This window comes from Buteo buteo, chromosome 8, assembly GCF_964188355.1.
Source record: "Buteo buteo chromosome 8, bButBut1.hap1.1, whole genome shotgun sequence".
Taxonomy (NCBI): Eukaryota; Metazoa; Chordata; class Aves; order Accipitriformes; family Accipitridae; genus Buteo; species Buteo buteo.
Genome location: NC_134178.1, coordinates 42,164,023 through 42,191,048, shown reverse-complemented (window position 1 = coordinate 42,191,048; position 27,026 = coordinate 42,164,023). Strand labels below are relative to the sequence as shown.

Below are 27,026 nucleotides of genomic sequence, written 5' to 3'. Positions count from 1 at the left end.
GGAGGCTTTTAAACAGATAATATACAGTTATTTTTCCTGTCCTGGAGAGAGCCTGGTGGTTCTCTGTGTGAGTTAGCTGTAAAGCAGAGGAAGCACACATGGTGAATGTGCCACCAGGGCCTCAAGAGCCTCTTTTATACTCTCCGATGGTGGTTTGGTGTCTGACAACTACATCTCTGGCCTGGTGACGTCCAGGTGACTGTCCTGCCTGAACAAGGAAAAGGGCAGGAGAAAGCATATAATTTCTTCTTCAGTGAGCTGCACAAAGCAACAGCACAAGGGAAGTGGAGAATACATGGGGACCAGCCCTTACTCTGAAGGGGCAGTGGGTACATTTAAAGTGTTATGGTTCAGCAGAGGCAGGAAATTTTCTTTTGGAATTAATGTTGAAAACCTAATTTTGAGTCATGCAAAAGCAGCTTGCAGATTTGGGGAAATCCTACCAAATGCTTCCCTTTGTGAATCCAGCCTGATTTTTCTTTCCTAAAGGTACTGGGACAGGTAGCATTTTCTTTCCTACCCTATGGTCAGAAGTCATGAACCAAAGCAAGGCAATTTCAGGACGAGCCTCACTTTGTGTGAATTGACATGCAGCAGTTGAAATTCTGCCAACCTGCCAGCAGGCCTCCACTTTCTTGTGTCCGGGATCAGGTTCATGCTATAAACTTTTGTTACTCTAATTGTAGGCAGGAGACAATGCGATGCCGAATGCAACACAAGAGCCAAAGTGCAGGTGCAGCTCGCTGGCCTTGTAATCTTTTTGCCAAGGGTGTTTATTGGGGGAATGGAGAGATAAGAAGTACGTTACAGCCACATCAGCAGTATGTCAACTTCAGATGGGTTTGCCAACACAGCTAAACCTTTAGGTCTTTCTCATGGGAGCTTTAAGGCAAAGCTGTCTTTGGGGGCATGTATTAACAGCCTAATGAAAACAAGGCAGTATGGTTTTAACATGTTAAGCATAATGGCAAGAAGTAGCCTAAGGTTTAACTGACTTTTAATACATCATGGAAGCATACTGCCTTATTTGTGCTAAGCTGTTAATACACGTGAGCTAGTTAAATACTTGTTCTTTGCACTTCCTAAATCCCACTATGGACAGGGCAAGTAAGAGTAATTTTCTTAAAAGAACATCTATACCAAGTTAAAATCCTAAATGCAGTCTCCAGTTGGAGTTTTCCTTCCTTTTGGCGAGTAGAAGTCTTACTGTGGGCTTCCTCTATTTCCTTTTGAGAAAGTCTGATGAGGGAATAATAAGAAAATTTTTTTACATTGTTTTTTCTTCTTTATTTCTCATTGCTTATATTCCAAGTGTTGTTAAGAAAAAAATCAGAAAGCATTAATCATTTCTCTGGCTGGTCTAAGGCAAAAGGAGAGAATCTACAAATAATACTTGAATGCTTTGGTTTTTTTTTCCTGAAACACTTACTAGTCTTAAACTTTATTTCCCTTCACCTTAATTTTTCAAAGTTTTCTATTCTGACTTATTATTAATGTGACTTAGTTGCTGTGGTTGCCAGATGAGTCATCCAAACAGCTTTGCATCTTTCAGGGGGATGCTAGAATTTGGCAATCTCTTCCACACTGGCAAAATAGTCGAGGAAGAGGAGAGTTATAACCTGCTGGGGAAAGTTATCCTGAACTGCTAGATTCAGGGAATTGGACAAAGTTGAGCAGCTTGCGCATCCTTTTTAGATTTGCCTTTAGAGGTTCATTAGCTCGATAATCATATTCCAATCACGAAGTATTTCTCTCTGTATACTCAACCCCCATCCATCTCCCATACAGCTATCCAAACACTTGGCAGCTTTATGGAAAGATATTACAGGAACTAGAAACAACAGGCCCTGGCTTCACGTCGTAAAAGCTCTTGAACACAGAGCTAAGGGTCATCTGTCCAATATTGGTGACATCTTGAATCTTTCTGTTGGGACTTGAATACATCTAGTAAACTAGAAGTACATCGCATGTTCCCCAGTCATCAAGACATTGACTCTACCCTGGCCGAGGCACTGCTCAAACTGTGTGTTTTAAGCTTAGCTCCTGGGAGTGAGGAGATCTTTAGAAAGCTTGAAAATGATACTGGAAATTATAAGGAAGACTTGATCTCCAGATGAAACAGGGGTTTTTCTGCCCTTTCTGTCTGGGCTGACTTTTTTTCATAGTAGCTAGTATGGGGCTGTGGTTTGGATTTGTGCTGAAAACAGTGTTGATAATTCAGGGATGTTTTAGTTATTGCTGAGCAGTGCTTACACAGAGTCAAGGCGTTCTTGTTGTAAGCATTATTCCCTGACAAAAAGACCACAGAACTTAAAACTTTATCTTTTTCCTATTCAGTCATTCCAGTAGGTTGGAATATCATATATGCCAGTCTCACTCCATTTGCTCACACACACACACAGAGCATAATGGTGCCCTATGGCCCTTTCCCCAGAGGACTGTGCCCTGCCTCTCCTTCACCAGAGTTTCTTTCCTTATGGACTTGCAGTGCCTGGTACATCACCTGCAGCTCTGTTGTGGCGTGGGGAGAGTTCACCCTGTGTGAAACCTAAATGCTTTGTGCAATTTTCTGTGCCAGTAAAAGCAAACCACCTTTTCAGTCCAAAGATTTAAGCCATAACGTATTCCCACTTTTCTGTGTATAAACAGAACTTCTGCTTCATGGAGCTTTCTCATTGCAAAGCTTTGAGTGACTGCAACCACGTTATATATGAAGTGTTGATTTCTTGCAGTTTTCTCTGGACGCTTTTGAGTGTTCACGGTCTTTCTCTGCTTCAATCAACAGTGCTTCATTTGCACGGTGGCATAGAAAGAGCTGTCCAGTACAGAGCCCTCATCAGAGCCCAGCTCGGAAGACCGTAAAAGCAGCAGGGGCTATTCAGAGGCTTTCTGCTACCTCTGTAAACATCTGCATGACAGCTGTCAGCATTCAGTCACAGACATTATGTTTACCAAAATGCTTAAATTTCACTTCAACTTCAGTTGCAGTTCCCATGACTTTGGTTTTGTGATATTAGTGCAAATGTGTTGGTATGATGGTTTACAGTGAGCAGTCAAGAGTCTTCTATCAGCAGTGCGACTCAATGGGAAAATATTTTTGCACAGGTATCCCTGCTACTTGTTGAACCTTGACGCTTGCTCACAGATATCTCAGTCTTTCAGCCATGGAACAGAGGCTGAAAAGGACAGTTGGTATGAGCAATGTGTCCTGAACGCCATCAGAGGTATAATGTGAACAAGGCATTGGCTTTTCATGAAGTGCTCATCAAACACTTGCCAGATTTGTTTCAGAAGGTCTCGAACAACAGTGGGGGTGATCTGCATGGGATACATTGCTCGTGGCTAGGAGTTTGATCAGTTTGGCCTCTTGGTGTCTGAGTTTTATTGTTGTTTGAATGATGGTGATAAGACGTCGCCATTTGTAATTACTGCATATTCAGCTAGTGTAGATCTTTCCCAGGGAAATATTCTGGTATGTCCATGTTTGTCAGGGGTATGCAGAGAGTTTGTCTGAAGTCAGAGGAAGAAGCTTTTCAAAAACTTGTATTGGTGTGTGTACTCCGTTATGTCCTTTAGTAGAGGGAAGAAAAGGAAAGGTCTGGAATTAATCCAGACTTCCAGAGAGCCAAATCTGTTTAAACCCCACTATCCTCTTTCCTGCTAGCTAAAAATTCCCTTTCTCCTCTCTGGGTGCTTAACAGCTCTTCCTGCGTGGCCTTCGTCTGCCTCTTGGTGCTGGAGGATTGGCCCAGCTAGTGATAGAGCAGAGACAGGTCATGTCAGGTCTCTCTCTGGCATTACGTTCTCTCGGGCGGTTGCTTGGTGTGTCGCAAGCACGCAGTCAGTACAGAAGTAATTGCTGGGTTTGGGAACAGGAGAACCTAGAGTTAGCTGCACCCTACTCCTATTAGCAGCTGACTTTTGCTTTTGATATATAGTCTTTTTCCTGTCATCCCCGGGAGTTTTATTTAACAAATACCAGCGACAGCAGAGACCTAAAATACAGTTCTTTCTGTGGCATCTTATCTCTTTAGACTTGGGTCTCTTACTGCTGGCCATACAAGTGCCTTAGGGTGTTGGGAAGCATTCGGAGGTGAGTGGGGATGTCCCATTGAACGTTGTGTTTGTGAGAAGAGGGGACTGGACTTAAGGTACCTGCTTGGCTCTTTCTGTCATGTAAATCCCTGCAGATAGACATGGGCAGAAAGATGCTATAAGAATATGGGCTTCCTGCTGGCGTTGGTTCTTGCGTTCTCCTCTGCAGAAAGTGTTTCTTGTATAGGGACCTTAGTCTGAACACTGCTTTCACTTTGTATTGTGTTCTAATAATATCACACAAGAGACATGAAATGGCTTTGATCATAGGGAGTAAATGCCACCAAATATTCTTCTTCCTGCAGCCTTTTCCTTGCTACATTAAAAATTGATGGGCAATAGCAGCTTCTTCTTTTCAGGACTTAGCTACATCAGCAGATGGGGAGAGTGGGCAGGAATACCAGGGCATGTTGATGGACAGAACAGGGGTGTCCTGACAGAGCTGGGAGCAGGAGAAATTTACACTTAATTTTCTTATGCTGGGTCTGTCTGAGGCTAGTCAGATTAACTGTTTGTTCCTCACTTTGATGAGCAATAAGCTTACTGGAAAATTGTTGTAATTCAGTTAAACGGATGTGAATTTGAAGGTATGCCTTAATTTCCACATTTGCTTTGTTCTTTGTGTTGCACTCATTCTCCAGCCAAGAGGAATTTACAGGGAATGAGGGTGAGACAGATTCAAGAAGTGAAATTGTAGCCCCACTGAAATTGGTGGCAAAGCTCCACTTGACTATATCGGGGCCAGGATTTGTCCAAGGGGCTTCTGCCTGTCAGGATCGCCTTTGACATTTCAGACACTGATAGACAACTTGAATGGGAAAAGTCTTTGAGCTTCAGGCTCCTTCTCCCTCAGACCCCCATCAAATCAGTAGGTTGCAAGGGCTTGCTTGGGCAGGTAACTCCCTGCATTTGGCAGCAGCGTTTTATCATCCCAGGCCTGTAAAAAGCTTTCCTGATAGCTCCTTCATGCTATACGCTCACCAGCCGAAAAGCGGCTGTGGTAAACCATTTTTACCATTCTTTCTCGTGACTGTATGTGAAAGTGGTTGTCCTACCAAAAGCTCAGAAGCAGATGCTCAAGTGACTCAAAGCCCTCCCTTTCACAAAATCAGCTCCCCCCTCCCCGGATTCCCACTTATGTCTGGCAAACACAGGATGATTCCTTGCAGACAGAAAGAATAGGGTGAAAAGCTCTTATGGACAATGACTTTGACTAAAAAGCAATCAGTGATAGATATTCCCTGAGGACACTCGAGGTAGCCTCACCCACCAGTGCTATAGGTCTGGTATCTGGGGTTCATCTTCCAGTCCATTCCTGTACCAGAGAGCAAGCAATGAAGTGTGGAAGAGCCCAACTCAGAGCTCCATCTCATCATCAAAGGTTTTCTTTAGGCTTTTTTGTTTGTTTGTTTGTTACCCTGCTCTGATCTGATCCAACCGTAGTGATTTTTTTCACATCCCCTGCCTTTGTTCAGCCAGCTGCTAGGGTGCTCTGACCAACCTGCTCTTTGTCCTTCCCTGATCTCTGCCTGTTGGAAGAAGCTAGCAGGCTCATTACATTATTCAAAAAATACTGGCGTGTGGTATAAAAATTAGGAAGGCAATGAAGTGTCGCTGAAGACCAGGACTATGCACAAATCCCCAGGGGTTTCATAGGAAGCAATGCTTCCGTTCCCATTCAGGTTGCCGCTCTTTGTTTCATAAAGCCCCACAAGCTGCTGAATCTAACAGGTTGCTGGAGCTGAGTAAATTGTCAGCAGAGGGGGGGCTGTCTGCTGGCACTTCAGGGCCTGAGCCTGGCTCTGACGGGTCAAGTTCCCACAGAGATTTTACACCCCTCCAGGAGAATACCTGCCTACTCTCCCTCTTGCCTGGAAGCTTTTATAAATGCCCCCCCAGACCTCTGCCTTAAGGAGCCGTTTCAGGACGTGTGCATCCCTCATCCAGCCCAGCCTTAGCAGCGTTGCAAGCAGCGGTTCAGAGAAGAATTTCTGTCCCTTTAGAGATACTGCTTTTTCTGATAGGTATCGCTTCGTTTGAGCAGTTTGCAAGTATGCCCGCACTCGGGTTTGTTTCGCCTTACCCAAGTTGACTTAAACATGAGTTGGGATGAGACTGAAGCAGGGTGGTTCTGAGGCAGGGTTCTGCTCCAAGCAGTGAAGCCCAGAGGCTGTACAGCTCCGCCGCTCCCGCGTCCGAGCACAGGACCATGCTGGAGGCTCCTCCGTCCTGTCTGACAGAACCAGCTGCTGGAATCGCCTCCAGCAAAATGCTTCCTCCCTCTCCCTGAGAAGCTACTTTATTCCTGCACCTCTTGGTAGGCAGTTCCTCTGTAATTCCCCCCAGCTCCTACTTCCCCCTTCCCCATGCTTAGACTTGGACCTAAAATTCCCACTCCCGGCCCTACTTCTGTGCTATCCGGCCTCATCCCCAGGGCAGTGCTATTAATCTGGTATCTGCCGGCTCTCTTAGAGGCTGCTGAAAAAAAAACATTTCCCTCTCTGGCACCAGGTGTTGGACATTTGTGGCAAAGTATTAGACTAGGAACAAAAGTGGTACAAAGTGAGGCTCAAACAGGTACAACATATTCAACAACAGATGACCATTTAATCTAAGCAGACAAAAGCATGATTCGATTCAGTGGCTGGATGATGAAGGAAAGAATATTTGTGCTTAAAACAACATGAAAAATTCTTAACCTGGGGTGGTAATTAATCATTAAACCCACTGACGTAGGGTAGGTCTCTGCAGCTGGGCCTGCTTAAACCAAAGCCGAGAGCCTTTCTTTAACAAGGTGTTTTGGCTGATCCACTGGTTGTAGCTTCTTGCCAGAAGAAGTGGGTGAGTTTCTGTGGCTTGGGGCAGGCAGTTGGACAGGATGATCTGAGAAGTCCCTCCTAGCTTTACAGTGTATGAATATGACTGCGCCTGACAGAAACGGGGCATGGGAGCAGCCTAGGAAAGGGAGAGAAACTTGAAAATACCAGGCTGAGGAGTTTGGAGAAAGGAGCAGAGAGGTAGTGTGGGAAAGGGGGGAAGAAAAGCTGAAAAAGTAGAAAATATATGTTGAAAGGGTAGGCAGGCACTAACTCCAAATGCTGATGCAGAGATGTCCCTGACCTATGGCCTGTAAGAATGGTATTAACTGAGCCTGCGTCTGTGAGACAGTTCTCCTGGCTTGTCATCTTAAAAATCTGGACGTGTTAAAGATGTGTTTTCCTCATTTTCAGACCTGAATGCAGAGAAATGATTGGAAACGTTTTCAGAAGCTTGAATTCAGGCAGGTCATAGTTTCAAAGGGACCCTTCTCCAAATTTCTGCATACAAATTTCTCTCTCGGCTTGTTGCGCGTGAGGCTTTCTGACAGTGCCTGGTCTCCTGATAGCATCACAAATCTTGAGAATCTTTCTTGTCTCGCTGAAGGCCTCAGTTTAAGTTTCATAAAAGCTATGTTGGAGCTTCTGTAATGGACAAGAAAATGCGCAGCACAACAGCCTGCCGCACTCTATTCTTCACAATAAAATTAATTCTCTGGTGATGATGAATGTGTAGCATGTATCATTTCAGCAAGACTTTGGAGCTCTCTTCCGAATCATCACTGTCAGAATGATTATTCTCATCCATTAGCATTGTGTTGAGAACTCCATGCCAGAGCAGGTCATCGAATATGCAGCAAGGCTCAGCAGAACGGGTTTGATCACCTCTTACTTGTACAGAATTCCTGTCTGCAGCGATCCTAACATCCCTTGCAACTGCCAGGCAGTTGTTTTGGGGCCTGTTAATGAGTATGTTAGAAATAGATCACGCCTGGCGTGTTCTGTAGATTCTGTCTTGCAGGGGCTTTCTGTATTGTAGTGTCAGATCACCCTGCAGTCTTTGGTGCTTCATCCTTTGAATACTATTGGAAACTAAGGGTATGTTAGGATCTCTGCTATGTAGCTGGAAACTTTGACACGCCCTGGGAGACAGGACGATTTTAAACAGCTAAATTAGGCATCTGGTCTGAAGTGCCCTCAAGAGAAGATTATCCCTCTGAGGGCAGAGGGAGCCTAAGGGAGATTAGCTTTTTACGCCTTTGTGAATGACTCATTAAGTGATTTACCCAAATTCACTGAGGAAATTGGGACTGGATATCTCCCAAGTCCTCCTAGAACATCCCAACCTCTGGGTCATCTCTCTGCTTGTGTGTTGGGAAGGAGTGTTAACTCTTCTAGCCTCCTTCTGTGAAGTCAATCTTAATTGTGTTGAGGGCTGTAAATATTCGCCAGCCTTGGGAGGAAAGTTTTGGGGGGATAATAGGTCTAAGTAGAGAGAGCTATTGCCTTCCTATTGGAATTGAATTCTTGAAAGACCTGTAGGGTTGACCCCTGGCTCCGCCTGACTCATCGAGAGTTACTTGACATTGGTGAAGCAATGATTTCACTCCCAAATATAAAAAGAAAAGAGATCTTGAAGCTGCCCTCAGTGGGAGGTATGGACTGCTTGTCTAGATTTGCACGCCTAACTCCTATAGCCACGTTTGGAAAATACAGGTCAACGTAACACCTTGTCCCCGAGCGAGACATCAGAACTGGGATCAGCTCCTTCCCTGCCTCCGATGCCGTGCGCCGGCCTTCCGTGGGAGAACAGGTCACGCAGTTTCCCACCGGGGCTGCTGACTCAGCTGGGAGGTGGCAGGAGGTTTGGCTCCCTGCCACGCAGCAGCAGTCGCCGAGCGGTGTGGCCTCCCGTGATTTCAAAATGATTTGACACCCTCTGACAAAGAGCAGCTGCAGAGCCCGGTTCGGAGGTGTCGGTAAGGAAGTCGCTAATGATATGTGATCTTTCAGGGGAAAAGGCAGCGCTGCGCTCTCGATGCTACTGATGGCTTTTATGCTCGTTGCATTTGTAAGGTCGGAAGGGCAACTTTTGTTTTAACGAAAAGGGAAGTGCTCTCTGTTTCTCGTTCCTCTCAGGTAGGAAGGACCTGTTGCCAATGACTTTGTAGTGCCAGAAGCACTTGCTGCGGTAGCAGTCAGTAATTAAGGCCACAAACCAATTGTAGTGCTACTTCTTTAATCCCACTTGGTCGTATCCTGCTGAAAAAAAGGCATCTTCAGGCTGCTATTTTCCTCCTGCCCAAGCTTCAGATTTGGTCTTTAACTAAAGGTGAAACTCTCTGAAAAGTCAGAGCACAAAATCTCTTTATCCAGTCAAACAAGGTTTTCTTTTTCAAAGGTTTTAACACCGTTTTCTACCCACACAGCAGAGAAGTAGATGAACTTCAAAACTCAAGGCCTCGTGTTTAGCTGGTGGAAGTCAGCATAGATCTTTTGACAGCGGTGGTGATATGTCAGCTTACAGCAATTAAGAACCTGGCCCTTGGCCTCTAAATTGTCCACACCAAGCTGATCAATTGTGAAACTAGATCGATTGCATAGTAACAAGGTTACAAATTGGTGAAAATCAGCTATTATTCTTGTACAGGAGGAAGTTCTGTTACAGCTCAGTGACCGCACTTAGAAAGAGGTGTTGTGCATGCATAGTATCATCCACAGTTATGACCTATCTAGGTGTTCTCGATGTAGTAAATCCTTCTACCTAATGAGGTCCTTACTTCAGAGGAAGCTTGGTCTTGTTGCATTACATGTCTGGAGTCTCAGGCCTAAGCTGGCTCTGATTTTCAGCATCAAAAGCCAGTTTAATTTATAGACTTGCAAAATATTCATAAAAAATATATCTTTCTTAAAATAAAGCACATGCTGGAACGGTTACTTCTAGTATTAGGGCCATCATACACATACATCTTTCTCAAACTGCAGAATTTTTCCTTATAACGTGTCTTCCGTAAGTGCCTTGGGGATATGAGTAAGAGGCATTGATGTTCCAGTCGGCACAGGATCAAGTTTGGTAGGCAGCATCCTGTCCTTAGCAGACTTTCTTCGTTTCAGTCGACTCATGGAAATAATTTCTCCGCCCTTTCCAGCAGACTCTGGCCTGGCGTGGATGGAGGCCCCTTTATCAGGCAGGTGTAGCTGAAGGAGCGGGCAGAGTGTGACCTACGGGAACTCTCTTGGAGTCTGAGGAGAAGGGCATTTACCAGTGAAAGCCCACCTCCTCCTCCTCAATCTGCCTCTGGAGGCACCTGCTGCATTCAAAGGATTTTCCACCTCTCTCCTCGCCCTGCCTTTCCTCCTCCTCTTCTACTCCTGCGGCTCCCTATATCTGAGGAACCAAAGGAAAGTGAAACGTAGCTGCTTAATAAATTGGAGCGGGATGCTGCCCTTACACAGCAGGCTAGAAATGTGTGCATGTAGGAGCTGCAGGTATAGGAAGGAAGAGAGGAAGGTGAGATCACTCCCTGCCACGGTCCCTTAATCTTCCTCCCCATGTGCTGAAACCCCTTTGGCTCTTCCCTGTTCCTCTCCATAACTCCTCTGCCAATGCAACAAAATTGCATTTTCCTTGCATGGCTGAGAAGCTTTGAGCAGGCTCTGCTGCTGAGGACAGCAGTGTATCTTGACTAAACACGTTATAGCTCACAAAACATCATACGTTTTCACTCATCATTGCAGATACCCTAAATAAAGTCCCTAGATGCTTGGACTCTGCTGGCAGAGCAGTTATGCGCTCCCCTTAAAACAATCGTGTTGGTCCTGAAAGGGTCTGGAGACTTGTGTGAGCGGTTCTCTTTTTGTATTTTTTCAGAAATGTCTTTTCCCCAAATCTAGCAATATTTGGGAACAAGTCACCAGCTCTGGTATGGTTGGTAGTGAATGAAAGTCAAGTGACAACAGTTGCCATTTTGTGGCTGTTTGTGGCGTGAGCTGATGAGCCTCATTTCAGCTCCTAGAGGGCAGCCATCCACATCATACAGATGGCTGCTGCAGTTGGCATTTCGTGAAGTTTCCATGGATTGCTCTTTGCTTTTAGCCACCTCAAATGCAAAAAAAAAAAAAAAAAAAAAAAACCAACCCATCCCTATTGGTGGCCAGAGTCCATGCTTTCAGTGTCTGTTGGCTCCCCATGAAAAGCAGATGGCACTTCAGGCTTTCACAGCGTCAGTCCCTGAGTATCTGTAAAACCGAGCTGCCACACGTGTAGGCAGAGGTGACCCGAGTACCAGTCCCAGAGCGTCTCGGCACTGCGTATCTCAGCAGAGGCTGCCTATCCAGGGCCAGCATGGAGGGTTTCTCCTTTGGCTGGCTTAGATGCCCAGACTGTGATGTCTCCAGCACGTTTCCCTCAAAGCCAGGGAGAGCGAGGCTAAGCCAGGCTGCGTCCGCTTGTGCTGCTGTTTTCCTTCCAGCTTCCATGCAGAGCCATCCCGCACCCATAGCGTGGAAACACAGACACCTTCCTAAACCTGTCATCCGAGGGTTTCTGTCGTATCTTTAGCGGTGCTGTACATCCCACGCTCATCAAAGGGTGCTGCTCTAGGCCACGTTCCCTTTGAACAGGGTGTAAGGGGTTTGCATTGGAGGAGGGTGATGGGGTACCTGTAGGGCTGGGCTCATGCTGCCCCATCCATTCCCGAACCGCATAGTGACAAAATTTGGTCAGTCGCGCTGGCCCTGCCAGTCCTGCACCTAGCAGGAGTATTGGTGAATGGCATTAAAAGATGGCAGTATGGATTTGTGGTGTCTGTGCTCTGATTGTTTACCTGAATTTTTCCTCAAGTTTTCAGAAGGTAGGAAAGTTAGAAAGCAGACCTGCTGTTTCGTTATCTGCTTCCAGCAGGGGGAGATGGGTCCAGAGAGTTATTTCTTCTGGGAACACGTACAAAAATAACATTATTTATTTTACTCAGGAGGCTCTCTCCTAGGATTTGTGTGATTCCTGCTTGTTTGGCCTTTTATATACCCAGGCAACCCCTTCCTTTTGTTTCTCTACGCTTCTAAAAGCAAATAAGACCTATCAGCTTTAGGTTTTGGTTTTGTTTTGTTTTTTCCCCAGGTTTACAAGACCCTCAAGGGAATTTTGTCCTTGCCTCTCTGTTTATTATGATTATTATTATTAAATAGCTATGCTACGGTGGTTCTAATGAGGATTGTATAAATGCTGAAGAAGATGAAGGCTTCCCCTGTGCTTCCATCTCAGCAGAGAGGTGCCTCCGAGTCCGCTGTGACTTGCCCCACTTTGTAGGGAGGCATGGCCACATGCGGTCCCACCTCGAGTCGGGGTGTTACCGGAGTCTGGGGACAGGATTCTTTCTTTCTCCCTCCCCGAACCCCCCCTCTGTCGTTCTCTGCGTAAAACATATTGGTGCCACTTTCCATGAACTATATTTAACTAAGCATTAAATTTAGATTTAACTGGATAGTTATTGCCTCCTAAGTAAATACTCTGAGATAAGGAAATATTTAGTGAGCTCTAGCAGTTGGGTGGCAGATGCTTCTTGCATTGCATAATAGTTAATCTTCGACAAATATGTTTTCCTTACTCCACTGGCATTTAATTAACATACAATAGCTCTTATTAAATGTAGATGAAACATATGTGGGAGACCCTTGTAAAAAGGATCCATGCAACACTGACTCGCGAGAGGGTTGCGTTTCCATCGTCGGTAACTTCGTATGGGACCGGGTCTTTTCGCTGTACTCGAACTCTGTCACAAGAGTGCAGAGGTTTCCTCTTCGTGATGCCCATCGCCTGGCATGCCAGCAGTCTGAGGGCATCTCTCTCTGCCTTGTGCTGTCCACAGCCCTAGAGCAGTGGCTACTAGTCTAGTCTATCAGCAGCATGGTCGTCTTCAGAGCGATACCCTTGTCAGGTGAAATCTCTCTCTGCAGCAGCTTGGGAACATCCAGTGTGCGGATTAACCCCTTAGCTCCTCCTCGTTGCTCCCCCTCTGTGGTGCCATCCTTCCCAAGTCTCCTGCAGGGGAAATGTCTGAACTGGCTCACTCCTTGGCTTGAATACAAAGCAGTCGTCTCTTTTGCCGCTGCATGCCTGGCACTGGAGCAGTAGTGTCGTGACCTTAACCCTTAATTTGTGGGCCTTTAACACATGCAGGGTTTGTTTAAGTACTCATAGACAGCACGGCCTTTCCATACATTCCTGGAAGAAGAAAATCAATCGAGGGCCATTAACTACAAAGATACTGCCACTGGCTGGGGACATGCCTTAGCCACAAATCACTGGAAATGAGAGAAGTGCCCTGGGGCAGTACCGCTGCACGCTTGTCTTGTGCTTGTGCACTTCCCTAGGCATTGGCTTGGGGCTGCGCTCGGAGACAGGACCCAGGGTTAGAGGGACCTTTGATCCCAGCCCGTGCGGCCACTTGTATGACGTGGAACCATTTGGTACGTCTCTCCAGTTTGGGGTATCCCCGTAAAGCTCTAGGTGAAGCAGGCAGCGTCCAAGACCCATTTTCTCCCATCCTGCACACTCGGGCAGCAGGGCTGTGACCGCGCAGGACGCCAACTCGCAGCGGAGCATCCCTCAGCTTTATCTTTCACCCCCGCTTCTCTGCCACCCCAACCGAGCTCTTTGCTTTCCCCTCCATCCCTAAGAGCAGCTTTCCCTCATCCCTCCCGCAGGCAGAGGAGAGCGGAGCTGGGAGAACGGCAGGCCAGCCTCGGCGGTAAAACATACGGCTGATTTTCCTCTCCATTAATTTACTCTCCCCTCTCCCGTGCTGGGATGGGGGAGCGTGCCCGGGTGGGCAGCGGTGCTGCCGGGCTCGGGGCTCAGCTGCGGGCGCTGGCACCGGGGGAGGACAGGCCGAGTATTCACTGCGGGCAGCTCAATGCCACCATTGTCCGCCGTCCATCCCTCAACGGCTGGGAAAGGAGGGGGGAGAGGTGGGAAGGAGGCGGAGGGAGGGATGGACAAGTGTTTATCTGGGGAGAGGAAAGTCAGAGGGGGGGGGGAGAAAGCAAGGTTTGAGGCTGCGGAGGCAGCGGCCAAGAATGCCGCTCTGTAAAGCGGGTAGCCGGGGGCTTCAGGCCCCAATGGCAAGTTGTGGCCAAAAGTGGAAACAGCTTCTTTGCTCCCCCCCCCCCCCCGCCCCCGTATTTTCTCTTGTGGATATTGGCCGTATCCCCCATCCTCTCTGCCCCGCTCCCTGTGCCTCTCTCCCGGCTGCTCCTGCTTTCTCCTCTCCGCTTCCCGCTCTGCCTCGGCTTCCAATTCCCCGCTCCCCCCCCCCCCCCTCTTCCTCTCCCATCCCCTTCCCTCCCTGCCTCTCCCTCCTCCCCTTTCCAGCCCCCTCGGGGCTCCCCCCCAGCCCTTCACATCCCCCCTCTCCCTGCTGCAGTGCCCCCCCCCCCAACACCTCCCCTTCCCCACCGCGGTCCGGCCATTTACCCCCGGCTGGATTGAGGGGGTGGACGGGGGGGGCCGGGCTGCGGCCGCGGGAGAAGGACGGGGAGCGCGGCTCGGGGGTCCCCTCCCGCCCTCGCTGCCGCCGCCGTGGTGCCGAGCTGCCGTCTCACGAGTGAGGCTGCCTCCCTTCCTCCCTCCCTCCTTCCCTCCTCCCTCTTCTCTCCCTCCCTCCCTCGCTCCGCCTGGGAAAGTGGGTTAGGAAGGGAGCTCGGGGCTGGGAGGCTGCACAGCCGAGCACTGGAGCAGGACCAGCCGCTCGCCCAGCCCGGTGGCACAGGACTCGTCTTGTTCCTTTTTTTTTTTTTTTCCACTCTCCTCTCTTCATCACTCCAAACGGGTCGACTTAATTGTTATTATTTTTGAATTGTTTGGCTAGCTGACTTTTTTCCTCTTGTTTTTTTTTTTTTCTTTTTTGATTGAAGGTTGTGCTAAGACTTTTTTGGAAAGCCTAAAAAAAAAAAAAAAAAAAAAAAAAAAGGCAAGGGGGGGGAAGAAGCCAGCAAGAGACTGAAAAGAGCAAGAGAAAGTGGCAGCTAAGAAGGACTGTGAAATCACCTCCCCTTTCTGGGGCTGTCGATCAGAGCGAGAGTTGTACATTATTCTTATTGTTTTTCTTTCTACATCTATCCCCACGCACACGCAGCGAGAGAGCCAAGTACAGACAGCGAAACTCAACGAGACCAGCCATGGTAGCAAGGGCTCAGCCTGATCGGAAACAATTACCGCTGGTCCTACTGAGATTGCTTTGCCTTCTCCCTACAGGGCTGCCAGTCCGCAGCGTGGATTTTACCCGAGGTACCGATAACATCACCGTGAGGCAGGGGGACACAGCCATCCTCAGGTAGGGCATTTTGCCAACTTTTCCTTTTCTACGCGTGTGTTTCTCTGTATGCAACGTACACATGTGATGCGGTACAGATTCGTGTGTATATGTCTCTTTGAGAGCGTGTGTTATTTTACCTCTCCAACTGCAGTAGCAGCAGCTGCTACAAACAAGCTCTGCGTGTGTGTTTCTGCTTTAATGTAAAAAAAAAAAAATAAAAATCTCTTTTGAACACTTCTTGCCACCACTCTCCTCTGTGTAGTGCTCTGGATCAAAAGAATTTCGGTGGGGAAAGATCTGTTTGCGTTAGCCAGCTCTCGTGAACGTACATTTTCCACCAGCCCTGCAGTATCAATAGAGAAATTGAAAAGGGATCCAGCTGTGTTTGCCAGATGTTCCATTGATCTTTCCATACTTCTTTTTGTACCTATGCAAAAACTTTATCCTTGGTGCTGCCAGAACTCTCGGGCAAGTTCTTTTGGGAAACTCTGGCTTTTAATTCTATTTATTTATCTTTCTGCCCTGTAGGGAGGGGAGATGGATACAGTAGTTGAAAAGGCTGGTGAAAAAATGGTGTAAGAGCTCCCAACATTTATGAAGCTTGTATCTCGTTTGCTGTGTTGGTTTCTTCGCAGGGCTAAGTAGACGGGTGTATGCTGTGTCTGTGTGTGTCCGAGTGGTTGTGATAAGGGTGTCTTTGCACATGAAGCCTTGTTCGCAGGTAGTATTGAGTGTTACGTTTCTGTATTCGTCGTGCAGGTTTTCTAAAGGTAGTTCTGAGCCTACTTGGGCTTTCAGTTAGGAGCGTCCCAAATAGCTGAGATGCAGTCATCTTTTTTGCCTGGGTTTCTTTTTCAAATTTTGCCTTGCTCAACTTACCTGCAGGCACTTCCCTACTGAAGGAACATCCTGTGCGTGTGAGTGTGTGCACACACTGTGTATTATGGCTATAAAACTGCTGGACGTAATTTAAAATAAGTCTGTAATCTGTATGAGGAGCTGATAGTGCACAAACCCTGAAGCATCAAGGGAGCAATCCCCTAGCAAAACTAACAGCAGCAGCAAAGTTTTCTTTCTCTTCCTCTGAAATAAATCCTGCTAGATGTCACCGAATGGTCTGCTACGTGATCCCGTGTCCTGCATCCCTCCCATTTAATGATAGAGGGGTATGTGAGCTAGCAAGATGGGATCAGGGAAGAAGGATGCTAGAAGAGGGATGTGTGTGTGTGTGTGTGTATGCGTATCGCTTCTCTCAGCTCCCGTGTGCTGGGTTGTTTTGATCCTGGAACATCCGTTCAGCAGCTTCCATTCCCCAGCTCTCCAGACTTGTTAACTCGCATGTAAGATTTATCCACATGGAGTAATAGGATTTACAGAGTAATTCATCTGCCTTGCATATGCAACGGAAGGGGTTTAGATGCGACATGGTAAACACCTAACAAGGAGTGTTGCTTCTGACTCCCGGCTTCTCTCCTCTCCCTTCCACTCCCTAGCGATTCATATAGCCCATTAACCCTTTTTTAGCGGGACTCCCAGCTGACTTATCCCATTTTTAAAGGCAAATCACTGCCATCAATCATTTATTTTGGAGGGGCTGCTCAGGCAGGTGTTTGCTGGCATATGTTTGGTACATACAGCAGCAGACAAGTCATTAAGCTCACTTGCCCAGACAGGGGTCACTGGATTTCTATTTCCCACTTAACCTTGAAGCTTTTGAGTTTATCTAGACACTGTGTGCTAAAGCTGCATTTGCAGCAGAGAGGGCTGAGCGGATGGTGGAGATGGTGCCCGCATGTGCTGCGTGTAAAGCATTCGTCAGCAGGCTCAACGGGGCTGCATGGGAGAGCGGTTTCGGTGTTTGTGCGTGGAGCGTGTGGCTTGCCAGTGTTATGTCAGGCACTAAAACAAAACACCTGAGTGAGGTGATCCAGCTGTGTCAGCCAGATGTGTGCCAAGTGACACAGTTTGCAGGAGCGGCACGCCACCCGGCCATGGACCTGCTTGCCCCGAGCAATACGGTGTTCCCGGCAGGCTGCGTTTCTGTCGGGAGTGACTCTGGCCGGCGCACAGGCTCTCCCTCCCTCAACCACCTTCCTAAGCTCTTTAAGCAGAGCTGGCTGGCTGTATGCTTTCCACGTTTCCTAGGAAGGGCAGGTGTCTCCCCTCCCTTTCCCTGGGCTCAGCCCCAGGTTGCTGGGATGTTTATCGGTCCCTCCTTCAGAGGAGAGGCAGAAGCCAGGTTGTACTGGGAGGCAGGACTGCCATGTGGGGCTGGAAGGGATGAGGTTTCCCTCTGTCCCGTATGCTTTAGGTCCTGCAGGATGACATTTCATTCCCTCACTTTTAAAGCAAGGGTTGGTTTGCTAGCTTCCCCCTTGACAGCAAGCCGCTGTCCCTGCCGCTCCAAAACATTACTCCCTTTAAGACAGCCTTGTGTTTGAAAAACTCCCAGCATCTCGCTCTCCCTGCCTATAGATCCACCAGTGACAACGCAAGGGGAAGAGCTAGATGGGGAAAAACCATTAGATGATCTATACTGACGGTGCTCAGAGCAGATCTTTACCTCCACAGAGAGATAAGCAAGAGATTTCTATACAGAGATCATATCACCTATCTTTGCTATGCATCTACTTCAGAGGGAAGAGGGAGCATGCAGCGGTGGTTTACCAGTGCCCAGTAGCTCCATCCTGTAGCTTGAAGGGAAATGAAAATGTAGGAGGGAGAAAAAAATGATATGTAGTTGGACAGAAATAAAAGCAATGTACATAGCGATAAGATAACTAAAAACATTTTGTTCGTGTAAATTGTGGTACAAGTCATTCAGCAAAGCACCGAGGACAGGGTATTCTGAATGACTCTTCTCCTTTGGGGCCTTATACATTTATGTGTAGTGTTACGCTTGTAGGTGGAAGAATGGGTGGGTGGACTGATCTATGAAGTGGAGAAAAATAGTTTATGATAAGCCCTAATGTTCCTAAAAGAAGCCACTCCTCTGGAGCTTCATCTACAGCTTGTTAGTCAGAATAGAATTATTCTGAGAAGTTTGGATATGACTTTTTAAAGCTATGGCATTTAAAATATTCCCTTGCTATGGACTTTTAAAAAATGTTCCTAACTCTATTGGCTCATCTCCTAAATGACCTGGCAGCGGATTTGATTCATTTGTTGGCCTTGCTGAAGGTTGATGACTTTTAGTGAGTATTTGGCATGGGCAAGTTAGTCAGGGAATTGCAGAGAGAGAGAATAAAAATAGCTTGTGATAGACTATCCACAGGGAAAAGGGTAATGATCCGCTCCTTGGAGCAAGGCTGAAAAGAGAGGAGGGGTCTGAAAGCTGCAACAGGTAAGAAGGGCTGAGCAGAGTTTCTGGTGTTTGGCCAGCTGCAGCCAAGAAAAGAGAGCAGGATGTTTCAAAGATGACACTATATCAGAGAGCCTGTCAGACTTACTAAGGTTTCCTTTTTTAACTCTGTCTTCAGCAAGCAAAGAAGGACACTGAACCTTATTTTCAGTATTGGGGAGGAGCTGTGTGCTACAATTCTTGCCAATGTTTCATTTGCAAGATCACAGTCATGAGGTTGTCAGGTTTTGTATGCAACTTCCCTGCTTGACGTTAGGAAAAAAAAAAAATCTCCAAACAACAAACACACAAAATATCTCCCCCCCCCCAAACTAACGAAAACGGGAAAAGAAAAACAAGCCCCAACCCCAAATCTTCCTTCTGTTTGCCTGCCTCCAGCATCCCTTCCCACCTCACTTGCTATGGGAGTGTTGGGTGAGCAAAGGCAGGGACGCTGTGCTTTGGTACGTGCTTTCAGCACGGGATGAGAAATAGGAGGACGTTGGCTAAGCCGGGATACGTGCAGAAGTGAAGGGCAGCTACCGCAAACTGTGCTTCTGTGTTCTGTTTGGCCCTTAAGATGGGTTAGAAGCAAAATGGCAATGGAGTCCATGCTGTGGGATCAGGTACCTGTACAGCACGTCAGGGGGAAAGATCAGCTCTCTCGGGAACCATCACAGCAGCTCAAGCTCACCCCAAAGTGCCTTTAAAGCACTATTCGGAGGGCGTCGGTGGGACTTGCAGGTTGCCCAGGGCTTTTAGTAGTCCTGTAATGACTTCTGAAATGGAGCTCATCACTAGCTGGAACCAAAATGGGTCACATCCCCATTGCCATCCGCTCAGTTATACCGGTACAAATTCACCAAAGCCCAAGGGCACTGCCAAAAATACCACATTTGTCTTTGGGGCAGATTCCCAGGGACTGCTAATAAAGAGGTACAAGTGACTCATACAGGGCTTAAGCTGCTGAGCGCTGCTCAGATGATGCTCAGCCCCTGCTGGAGAACTGGGATCTCGCCAAGGCCAGAATTTGGCTCAGCATTCCTGAGTTTTTCCAAGCATCATCTTTTCATCAAGAATTAAATCAATCTGATGCTGATGCACTGATGAAAACCAACATTGAACTGAGTGTGCAGTTTCCATTTTTACCAGGTATTTTTAAATAATATGAAGTTTCAGGCTGATAGCACGTTTAGGAACTTCCATCCTAATGGGTACTTAGTTAGTTCGAGTTACATGTGTCGAAGGATGGGCTAGAATCAAATTACCAGCAGTAACGATAGCACTGTTGGTGTAATCCTGCAATATAAGCCATTAATGCAAACTCTGTTCTTGGCCTCCTAGTATTTTGCTGATATCCTACACGTGGAGCTGTGCTAGAGGACAAAGGCAGCTCAGGCAGAGTAGCGTCGCAGCATCACAACAAAGTTTATGCCCTATACGGTCATTTTAAAAGAAAAGTAAAAGCTCTTCAGATTACCCTTACAATTAGCATATGATTTATAACAGGGAGCACTGAGCTGAGCCCTTTGCTAGAAAGGAGAATAGGCACGTTCAAAGGTATAATGCTACATAATAATACGGTCTTGGCAGTAAAATTGTAACCTTGATTATTAGTAGTATTGTTGTGGCGCTTAAAGGCCACCACTAAGTTGAGGCACCCTTGATATTAAGTGCCGCGTGAGCCCGGAGTAAGACAGATCCTCTCTTCTGCAGGGATGGGCAGAGGCCGGGGGTGGGCAGGAGGCACCCAGAGGTGAAGGGACTCGCCCAGGGTTGCCCAGCAGGGCTGGGGCGTACCCAGCCTAGCGACCTACCCATTAGCTTGGGTTGCCTTTCGGCTCAGCCACGCGGCAACCCAGCAAATGCGACAACTGAGGTTTCCCTAGTACATCCTCATCTGCGCCCGTATTGGCTACAAGTCCCAAATGGTCTTCTTTTTCTCCAGTCTGTACAAAGCCTTCGTTATCAAATCTAGTGCACGTGTGTCGAGAGAGGGTATGTTGGGATCTGTGCGAAAGGGGCTGTACTCAGCTGATACTTCCCTTGGAAAAAAAAAAAAGAAAAAAAAACCCCAAATGTATAAATGTAGTAACAGATGATGTTGCAAAACTTCCAGGTCTGGCAGCAGATGGTGCCATTATATGAAGGCACACATGCATACATAGATGTGTGAGTGTGTATGCATACATATGATAAAGGAAGTTGCAATATGTATATGGTCAGAGGCTGGTGATTAGCATCTCTCCTTATACACACACAATATTTGTACGCGGTGTGGCCAGTAGTGAGCAGGGCCGTTGCGATACCGCGTCTTCTGCAAAGTGGGACTAACCCATCACGAGCAAATGTGGAACGGAAATTAGAAAAGGAAAGGCTCTTTCTTTGGAGAAATTATGTACGTTTAATAACACTGTATGTATAATTTGCATTCAGAAAGATGGAGGAGGAGAGACAGTATCAGACTGTATGGCTTTAACCTCCTCCCCTGAGTCTGCACACACACTTCAGTTTGCAGCTAAGTACCATATGTTTTCCTACTTAGTTGGCATTAAAATTTATATAGTAGTATGTGTTACCTGGAGTGTCTCAGAATCTCTTCCACTCTGCTCCCCTTCCCAGCAGGTCATGAGGAAAGACCCAGTCTTAAAATAGCTCGCAGTTACTGGAATGTGCCATCTCATAACTATAAGTTTTCAAAATATATATTACGTGTACCTGCCCTTTTATACCCAGACCCACAGGCATCTGATTCTGACGGAGCTGCGGGGCCACAGCTTGCCGCTGATGCAGCGGCAGGGCTTCGACAGCCTTACCGCGAGGCTGAATATCTCCCCCGTGCGTGTGTATTTCTGCAGATTTTTATTAGGAGCAACTGGGTTGTGTGGGAGAGGCCGGCTGTGACCCCAGAGTGCGCCCGCGGTGCTCGGCCCCGTGCAAAGAGAGGAGAAATAGCCCTGCCGCAGCTCTACGGATTTCACTGGGGTTGGGCGGTTTTGGTCAGAGCTAACTTGATGGAATTAAGCCTGCTCAGCCTGGGCTGGAGTTCAACAGATACTTTGCAATAACACATCTGCATGAGGTTTGGGGTGTGCGTGCTTGCGTGTGCCTGTGCGCAAATAAATGTGTTTCCCTATGTTTGCTCCCACTTAAAAACGGAAAGTGTTTTTTCGTGTGTGGTTGTACAAATGTTTGTATACTCAGCGAAGTTGCGAGCATCCCACGGACAGGATAGCAGACTGCTTGCTTGGAGATCTGCGTGGCTTTTTCTGACTCTTGGGCCTTGGTAATCATCTCTAATGCTGGAAGGTGTCCTTAGATTCACGGTGCCTCAGTTGCTCCAGATGATAAGGGAAAAAGCAGCGAGCAAACAGAATATTGCATCTTCCTCTTCTGAGGCTCAGCGGTTAACACCGTGGTAGATTTGGCCAATACTCCCTTCCCTCCCACCCTCCTCTGAGAGGTGAAACATGCCCGAATGGTTTCTCTTCGCAGGTGTTCTCCTTAGATGGGTTCCTAGAAGAGCACTGGATTTACAAGGGGGTGGGAAAGGTACCCGGGTAGCAGCTACCTTAGGGCTCTGCTTTCTCACTCCCTCCATCCCACGCTGGTTGTCCACCCCCACGTGAAGCCGGGCAAGGGAGACGGTGACTCCGAGCTGCGTGTCCATTCACTTTTTGTGCCTCGCTGTGCAAACAAAACCCATGTTGAAATCCACTGGCAGGCAGCATCCATGACTTTGAATAGTAAATACAAATCTCTCCCTCTCCCTCTCTGTGTGTGTCTCTCTCTGTTATTAAGCTGACAGGCACTTAGCCAATTATCCAGTTGTCGTCTCAGCTGTATTTATGGAGGAGAAAGAGACAACGCACACAGCTCTTGTCTTCAGGGCTTCAGCTGAGTCTCCCTTGTGTGCTGTAGCATTTTCCCTTGTGCGAGCTCCTTAGGACGCTCAGGGAGAGAAACCAATGAAGGGGATGAGTTGAGGCGAGGGAGGGGAAAGCAGAGGGGGGGACGGGGTCTGCTCCCCCAGACCAGGCGCTCGCCAGAGCTGTCATTGTTTGCTATTGGTTTTGTGTTTAAATTTGGCGGAGCACGTGCGCCTTTGTTGCGTAAGGTTGCGAGGGATGGGGAACGCGATGGCTGCGGGTACTTGCAAAGTCTTTTTGCGACGACCCGAGAGTCAGGAACTATGCGGTGCCAGGCTGTGAGTCTGTGCCTTAAAAGAAGGGGGCCACGTGTTCTTGGGGACGGAGTGTGAATCTGTGACTTGGAGCCAAGAGCCACCCCTAATCCTTGATGCAGTATTGCGCCTAGAACATAGAGCCTGCGCTGGCTCAAGTGTTTACTCCAAACAGCAAAATTTAGGCAAATAGCGCTGAAGTGTTCTGTGAATATTTTCATGAATGTTAAAAATGAATTCACTTTGGCTGCAGCTGTGCTTCCTTTGTGTGTGTGCATGTGCATCTTTTTTTCTCTCCCCCTTGTGAATAATCTGAGTGGATGAGTTTTCCTTGCCCTGGCGTTCATGGACAGAACATTTTAAACAGGTTCATAGATCAGCAAACGAGGCTCTAGCTGCAACTTGTGCAGCTGGAAATCCCTGGCTGTACAGATTTGCAGACGTGTGCCCCTTCCTCCCCCCACCCCACCCAGCCACTAACTTTGTGCATATGCCTGTGGTGCTCTTGATACATATTTGTATAGGATGCTGCTTGGGGAGCGCTGGACGTGGTTCTTATGACCCCTCATCAGAGCCCAGGCATAAAAGCAGTCGAACAAGTGAGACGTGGAGCTGATCACAGCTTGAGCCACAATAATTTATGTGCATGTGACAAGAGAAAATTACCTTTAAACTCTGCACCCAACCAATCAATCTTACAGCAGCCTGTTTTTGCTAGGAAAGGTGCCTCGGGCCAAGCCTATCAAGCTCAGAAAAAGAAAGGTTAAAATGTTCTAACATCATTATCTCTTTCTTTTCCTTTGGAGGAGAGGAGCCACCGTGACAAAGCCTAGCTGACTCCTTCATAGTATGCCCCATTCCTACCCCCAGCCCAGATTCCCAACAGCAATCTGCAGGAATTTGTCCCCAGTCAGGCCCCATGTTCATCTTGTCGGGAAACAGAAAGGAGAGCATGTGACAGAGGGGACCAGGCATAAATAAGCATGCTGGAATAGGAAAATGCTCAAGAGGGGAGAAAACCACCACCACTACAAGGTAGCAACCCTACTGAGTGCTGCAGGTAGCACCGGGGATGTTAGGAACCCCCCGTCTGTCCCAGGGTGTCTTCCGAGTTTGGAGAAAAGCGGGATTCGGGGAGTGATTACTCCCTGAAAAATTATTGTCCCTTCTCTGTCAAATACAATAGAATATGATCTATAGTCTCCCTGCTTGCAGCTATAGAGCAGGGAGCCTGCGCCAGCTGAGGCAGTTGTTTACTGGGGCTTTAGGGGGGAAGGGGCATTTGACCCCCCCATCTCCTATAAGCAGAGGCACGTGTGAGCCGTGATTCAGCGGCACCTCTTTGTCCCCTCAGAGCAGGCAGGTTTATTAGCAGTGCCCTCGAGTCAAAGGACAGGGGAGGTTTTAAGTCAGTGGAAGGAGATGGGGAGGGACTGCTGCAGCCTGTCCTCCCCCTTTTCCCGTCTGCTGCCCCCCTGAGCCTTCGGCACGCTGGTTAAACAGGGATGGTCCTTCCACAGCCCCCTGCCATTTCTGACCCTGTTCCCTGCCTTCAGCTCCCCGGGCTGGTCCCACAGACTTATCCTGGCTGCCCTCGCTTAGCGGGGCTCTCGTTCCTGACAGCGGGGTGAGGACCTCGGAGCCCCACAGCTTACCGGGCACCCACATCCATCTCCCCTGCCACGGGGACATCTCCCACCACCATCTCTTTGCTCCCTGAGCAGCAGAACCTGCAGGGAACCTCGCCACCCCAGCGCTCAACCTCAGCCACAGCAGATGGCTCCTCTTCTTCTTAAGTAACCCCTTTTGGATGCTCTGGCTAACTTTTGCTAAGTCAGTCGCTGCTGTCACCACCCGGTTACCCCGTGCCGCCGACCATCGGGGTGGCTGGCAGCACCGCAGAGAGGCAATCCGGGCTGGAGAAAACGTTGAGAGAGCAAGCTGGTCTCCAGAGTCCTTCGAAACGCCACGGAAAAATGACGTACACATCCGCACAGTCGCTGGCGCGCATCAGCTGTACACCCGCACAGGCGTAGTTGTCTGTTTCTCAGATTACGCTGCTATTTAATTGAAATCAATCCCGGGTGTGGAGGATCTGAGGTGGGGGTGCTGGCTGTGTGCTCAGCCGGGCCTTCCGCACGCAAGCGAGTACCTTGTGAATAGCTGACTTCAGGTCCTGTGACCCACGGACCTTGTGGTAAGAAGCTAAGTAAATGCAGCCCCCTTGTAGTGACTTTCCCCTGCAACTTTCCCACTAGTGGTGGTTGTCTGAAATGGATCAATTTGTTGATGGGGGGTATGGATAGGGGCAGGCTCCGGGTAGTACTGGACTGCCGTGGTTTAACCTCAGCCAGCAACTAAGCACCACGCAGCCACTCACTCATGTATTAAAAAAACCCCCAAACCCAAGACAGAAAGCATAAAGAAACATGCATTGCCTTTCTCACCTGTATGCTACGTAAGGCAACAAACAGTTCAGGGCAGCATATGGGGGCAGTACCCCTTAGAGTGTGCTGAATGTGGGCAGCAGAAATAGGAGATCCCATCCTAATGAGGAACAGAAAAGGACTTGCCTCCTTCACCAGCTAGACCCACTCCTTAGGGCCTGTTGTTGTTATACTTACTGCTGTGACTTGGAGTGTGCCCAAAAGCCTTCGAGTCGTGCACATGCGGTACCTCATCTGCCTTCTCTCCACTGCCATCCTTGGCTGTCTCTTGCCAGCAAGGAAAGGGAAGTGTGTATTTGCAGAGATTGGTCCACTGAGAGAGAAAGGATGGATAAGTTCATCAGACAGAGCTGAAATCTCTCTCTCCTGTCTCCCCTCTTGCAAATCGCACCCAGCTCCCTCTGCTTGGCACACTCCCCCATCCAGCCTGCCACCTTGCTCGATGAAGTTGTCTGTCACATCTCTTTCTTGCCGTCTCCATCTCCTCCCTCCCTCCTTTGCTTTCTTCCTCTGTCTCAATCCATCTCCTCGCCACCCTTCACCCCTCCCCAACACATGTCCTTATTCCTGACTCCAGCCCCTTCCCCCTCTTCCTTTTCTTTCTCTCTCTTTGCTCAACTCTGCTCTCCTTTGAATTTTCCTTCTCACTGGACCTGGGAGCATGAATGGGGGGGCTGGGGGAAAAGCAGAGAAGGATGGGGGAGCACCACAGCGACTGCAGGGCCCTGGCTCTTCTGCTGTAGACGATAGAGCAGACGCTGAGCTCTCTTGTTGGGCATGGCCACTCAATCAGCGCTTTGTATTCAGGCTGGGCCTGCAGAGTATTCCCAGTGTATTTATTCTCTGTTCCTACACAGAATGCCTGGTGCCTCTTTGTCCTGAGAGCTCATAGTAAGGGGTGTGTGTGGGAGGGCTAGTAAGGAGTGGGGGCTGCATCACTGGTAAAGCTCTTTCTCTTCCTAGCGGGGATGTATTGGCTGCCTGTTGCATCCCAGTGATCTGCTTCTCCTGCTTTTAGCTGCAGCCCAAGTTATAATAGGGTGGAAGGAGACCTTATTCATTGATGAGGTGGTTGACAGGCAAGAGCTGTGGCGGCGTGCTGGTGCGAAAGCCACCTTGGCACTGTCAGCAGAGGAACGTGCTGCAGGGCTTCCTTGGCATGCTGTGATTCTACCGCTGGAAGTTGGCAGGGGGCTGCTGGGGGCTATTTTCCTCCCTCCGTTGTAGCTTTTTCTTGGGTGAGAAGTTTTAACACTCCTGCATGATGCTGACATAGAGTGACACCGAGCAATGCTGGGGTGCAGACCTGAGATTTTCTTGTGCAGGTGGCAAAGGCGGCAGATGAATTTAAAAGACAGCGGTGGTGCAATGTTATGGAAAGTCCTTGGTGTTCAAAGTGCCAGACCTCTCTGACCTTAAAGAGAAGCAGCAGGTCTTTATCTCGTGAGTTAGGATCATTTCAGCCAAATTTCTCCATTGCCTGCAGGAAAGGCTTCCCAGGAACTCTGGAGACAGCCCCACATGTTTGGCATGGAACCATAAGATGCTACAGAAAACTAAAGCCAGCTGCTGGTGCTGTAGCAGGAATGTTCCTCGCTGCTGGTCACCCTTTATTACCCTTCTGTGGTGCTTCCTTTTTGTGAGACTGGGACTCTGAAGCCTTTGTGAAAACACACCCATCCTGGCTGCTTTTACACCTAAGGGAAACCTGAGATTGGCATCCATAATCAGGAGCAGAAGGTGCTGCAGGCAGTCTGTCTTCCTAGCACTGCATTAAACCCGTTTTAGTTCTTTCAGCTAAGCTAAATATCAACTTATCTGTCCACCCAC

At 48.2% G+C, this 27,026-nt stretch overlaps 1 protein-coding gene across 2 annotated transcripts in view; it reads left to right on the top strand.

The window, feature by feature from the left end:
• The window catches only part of LSAMP (limbic system associated membrane protein), a 1,013,284-nt gene that overhangs the window by 686,678 nt on the left and 299,580 nt on the right, over positions 1–27,026 (top strand). The window contains exon 2 of one of the 2 annotated variants that reach the window (XM_075034369.1): positions 15,166–15,244. In XM_075034369.1, coding sequence (XP_074890470.1) covers positions 15,166–15,244 — 79 coding nt within the window. Of the gene's footprint in view, positions 1–14,580; positions 15,245–27,026 lie in introns of those variants that run through there. The other variant, XM_075034368.1, reaches the window with a different exon arrangement.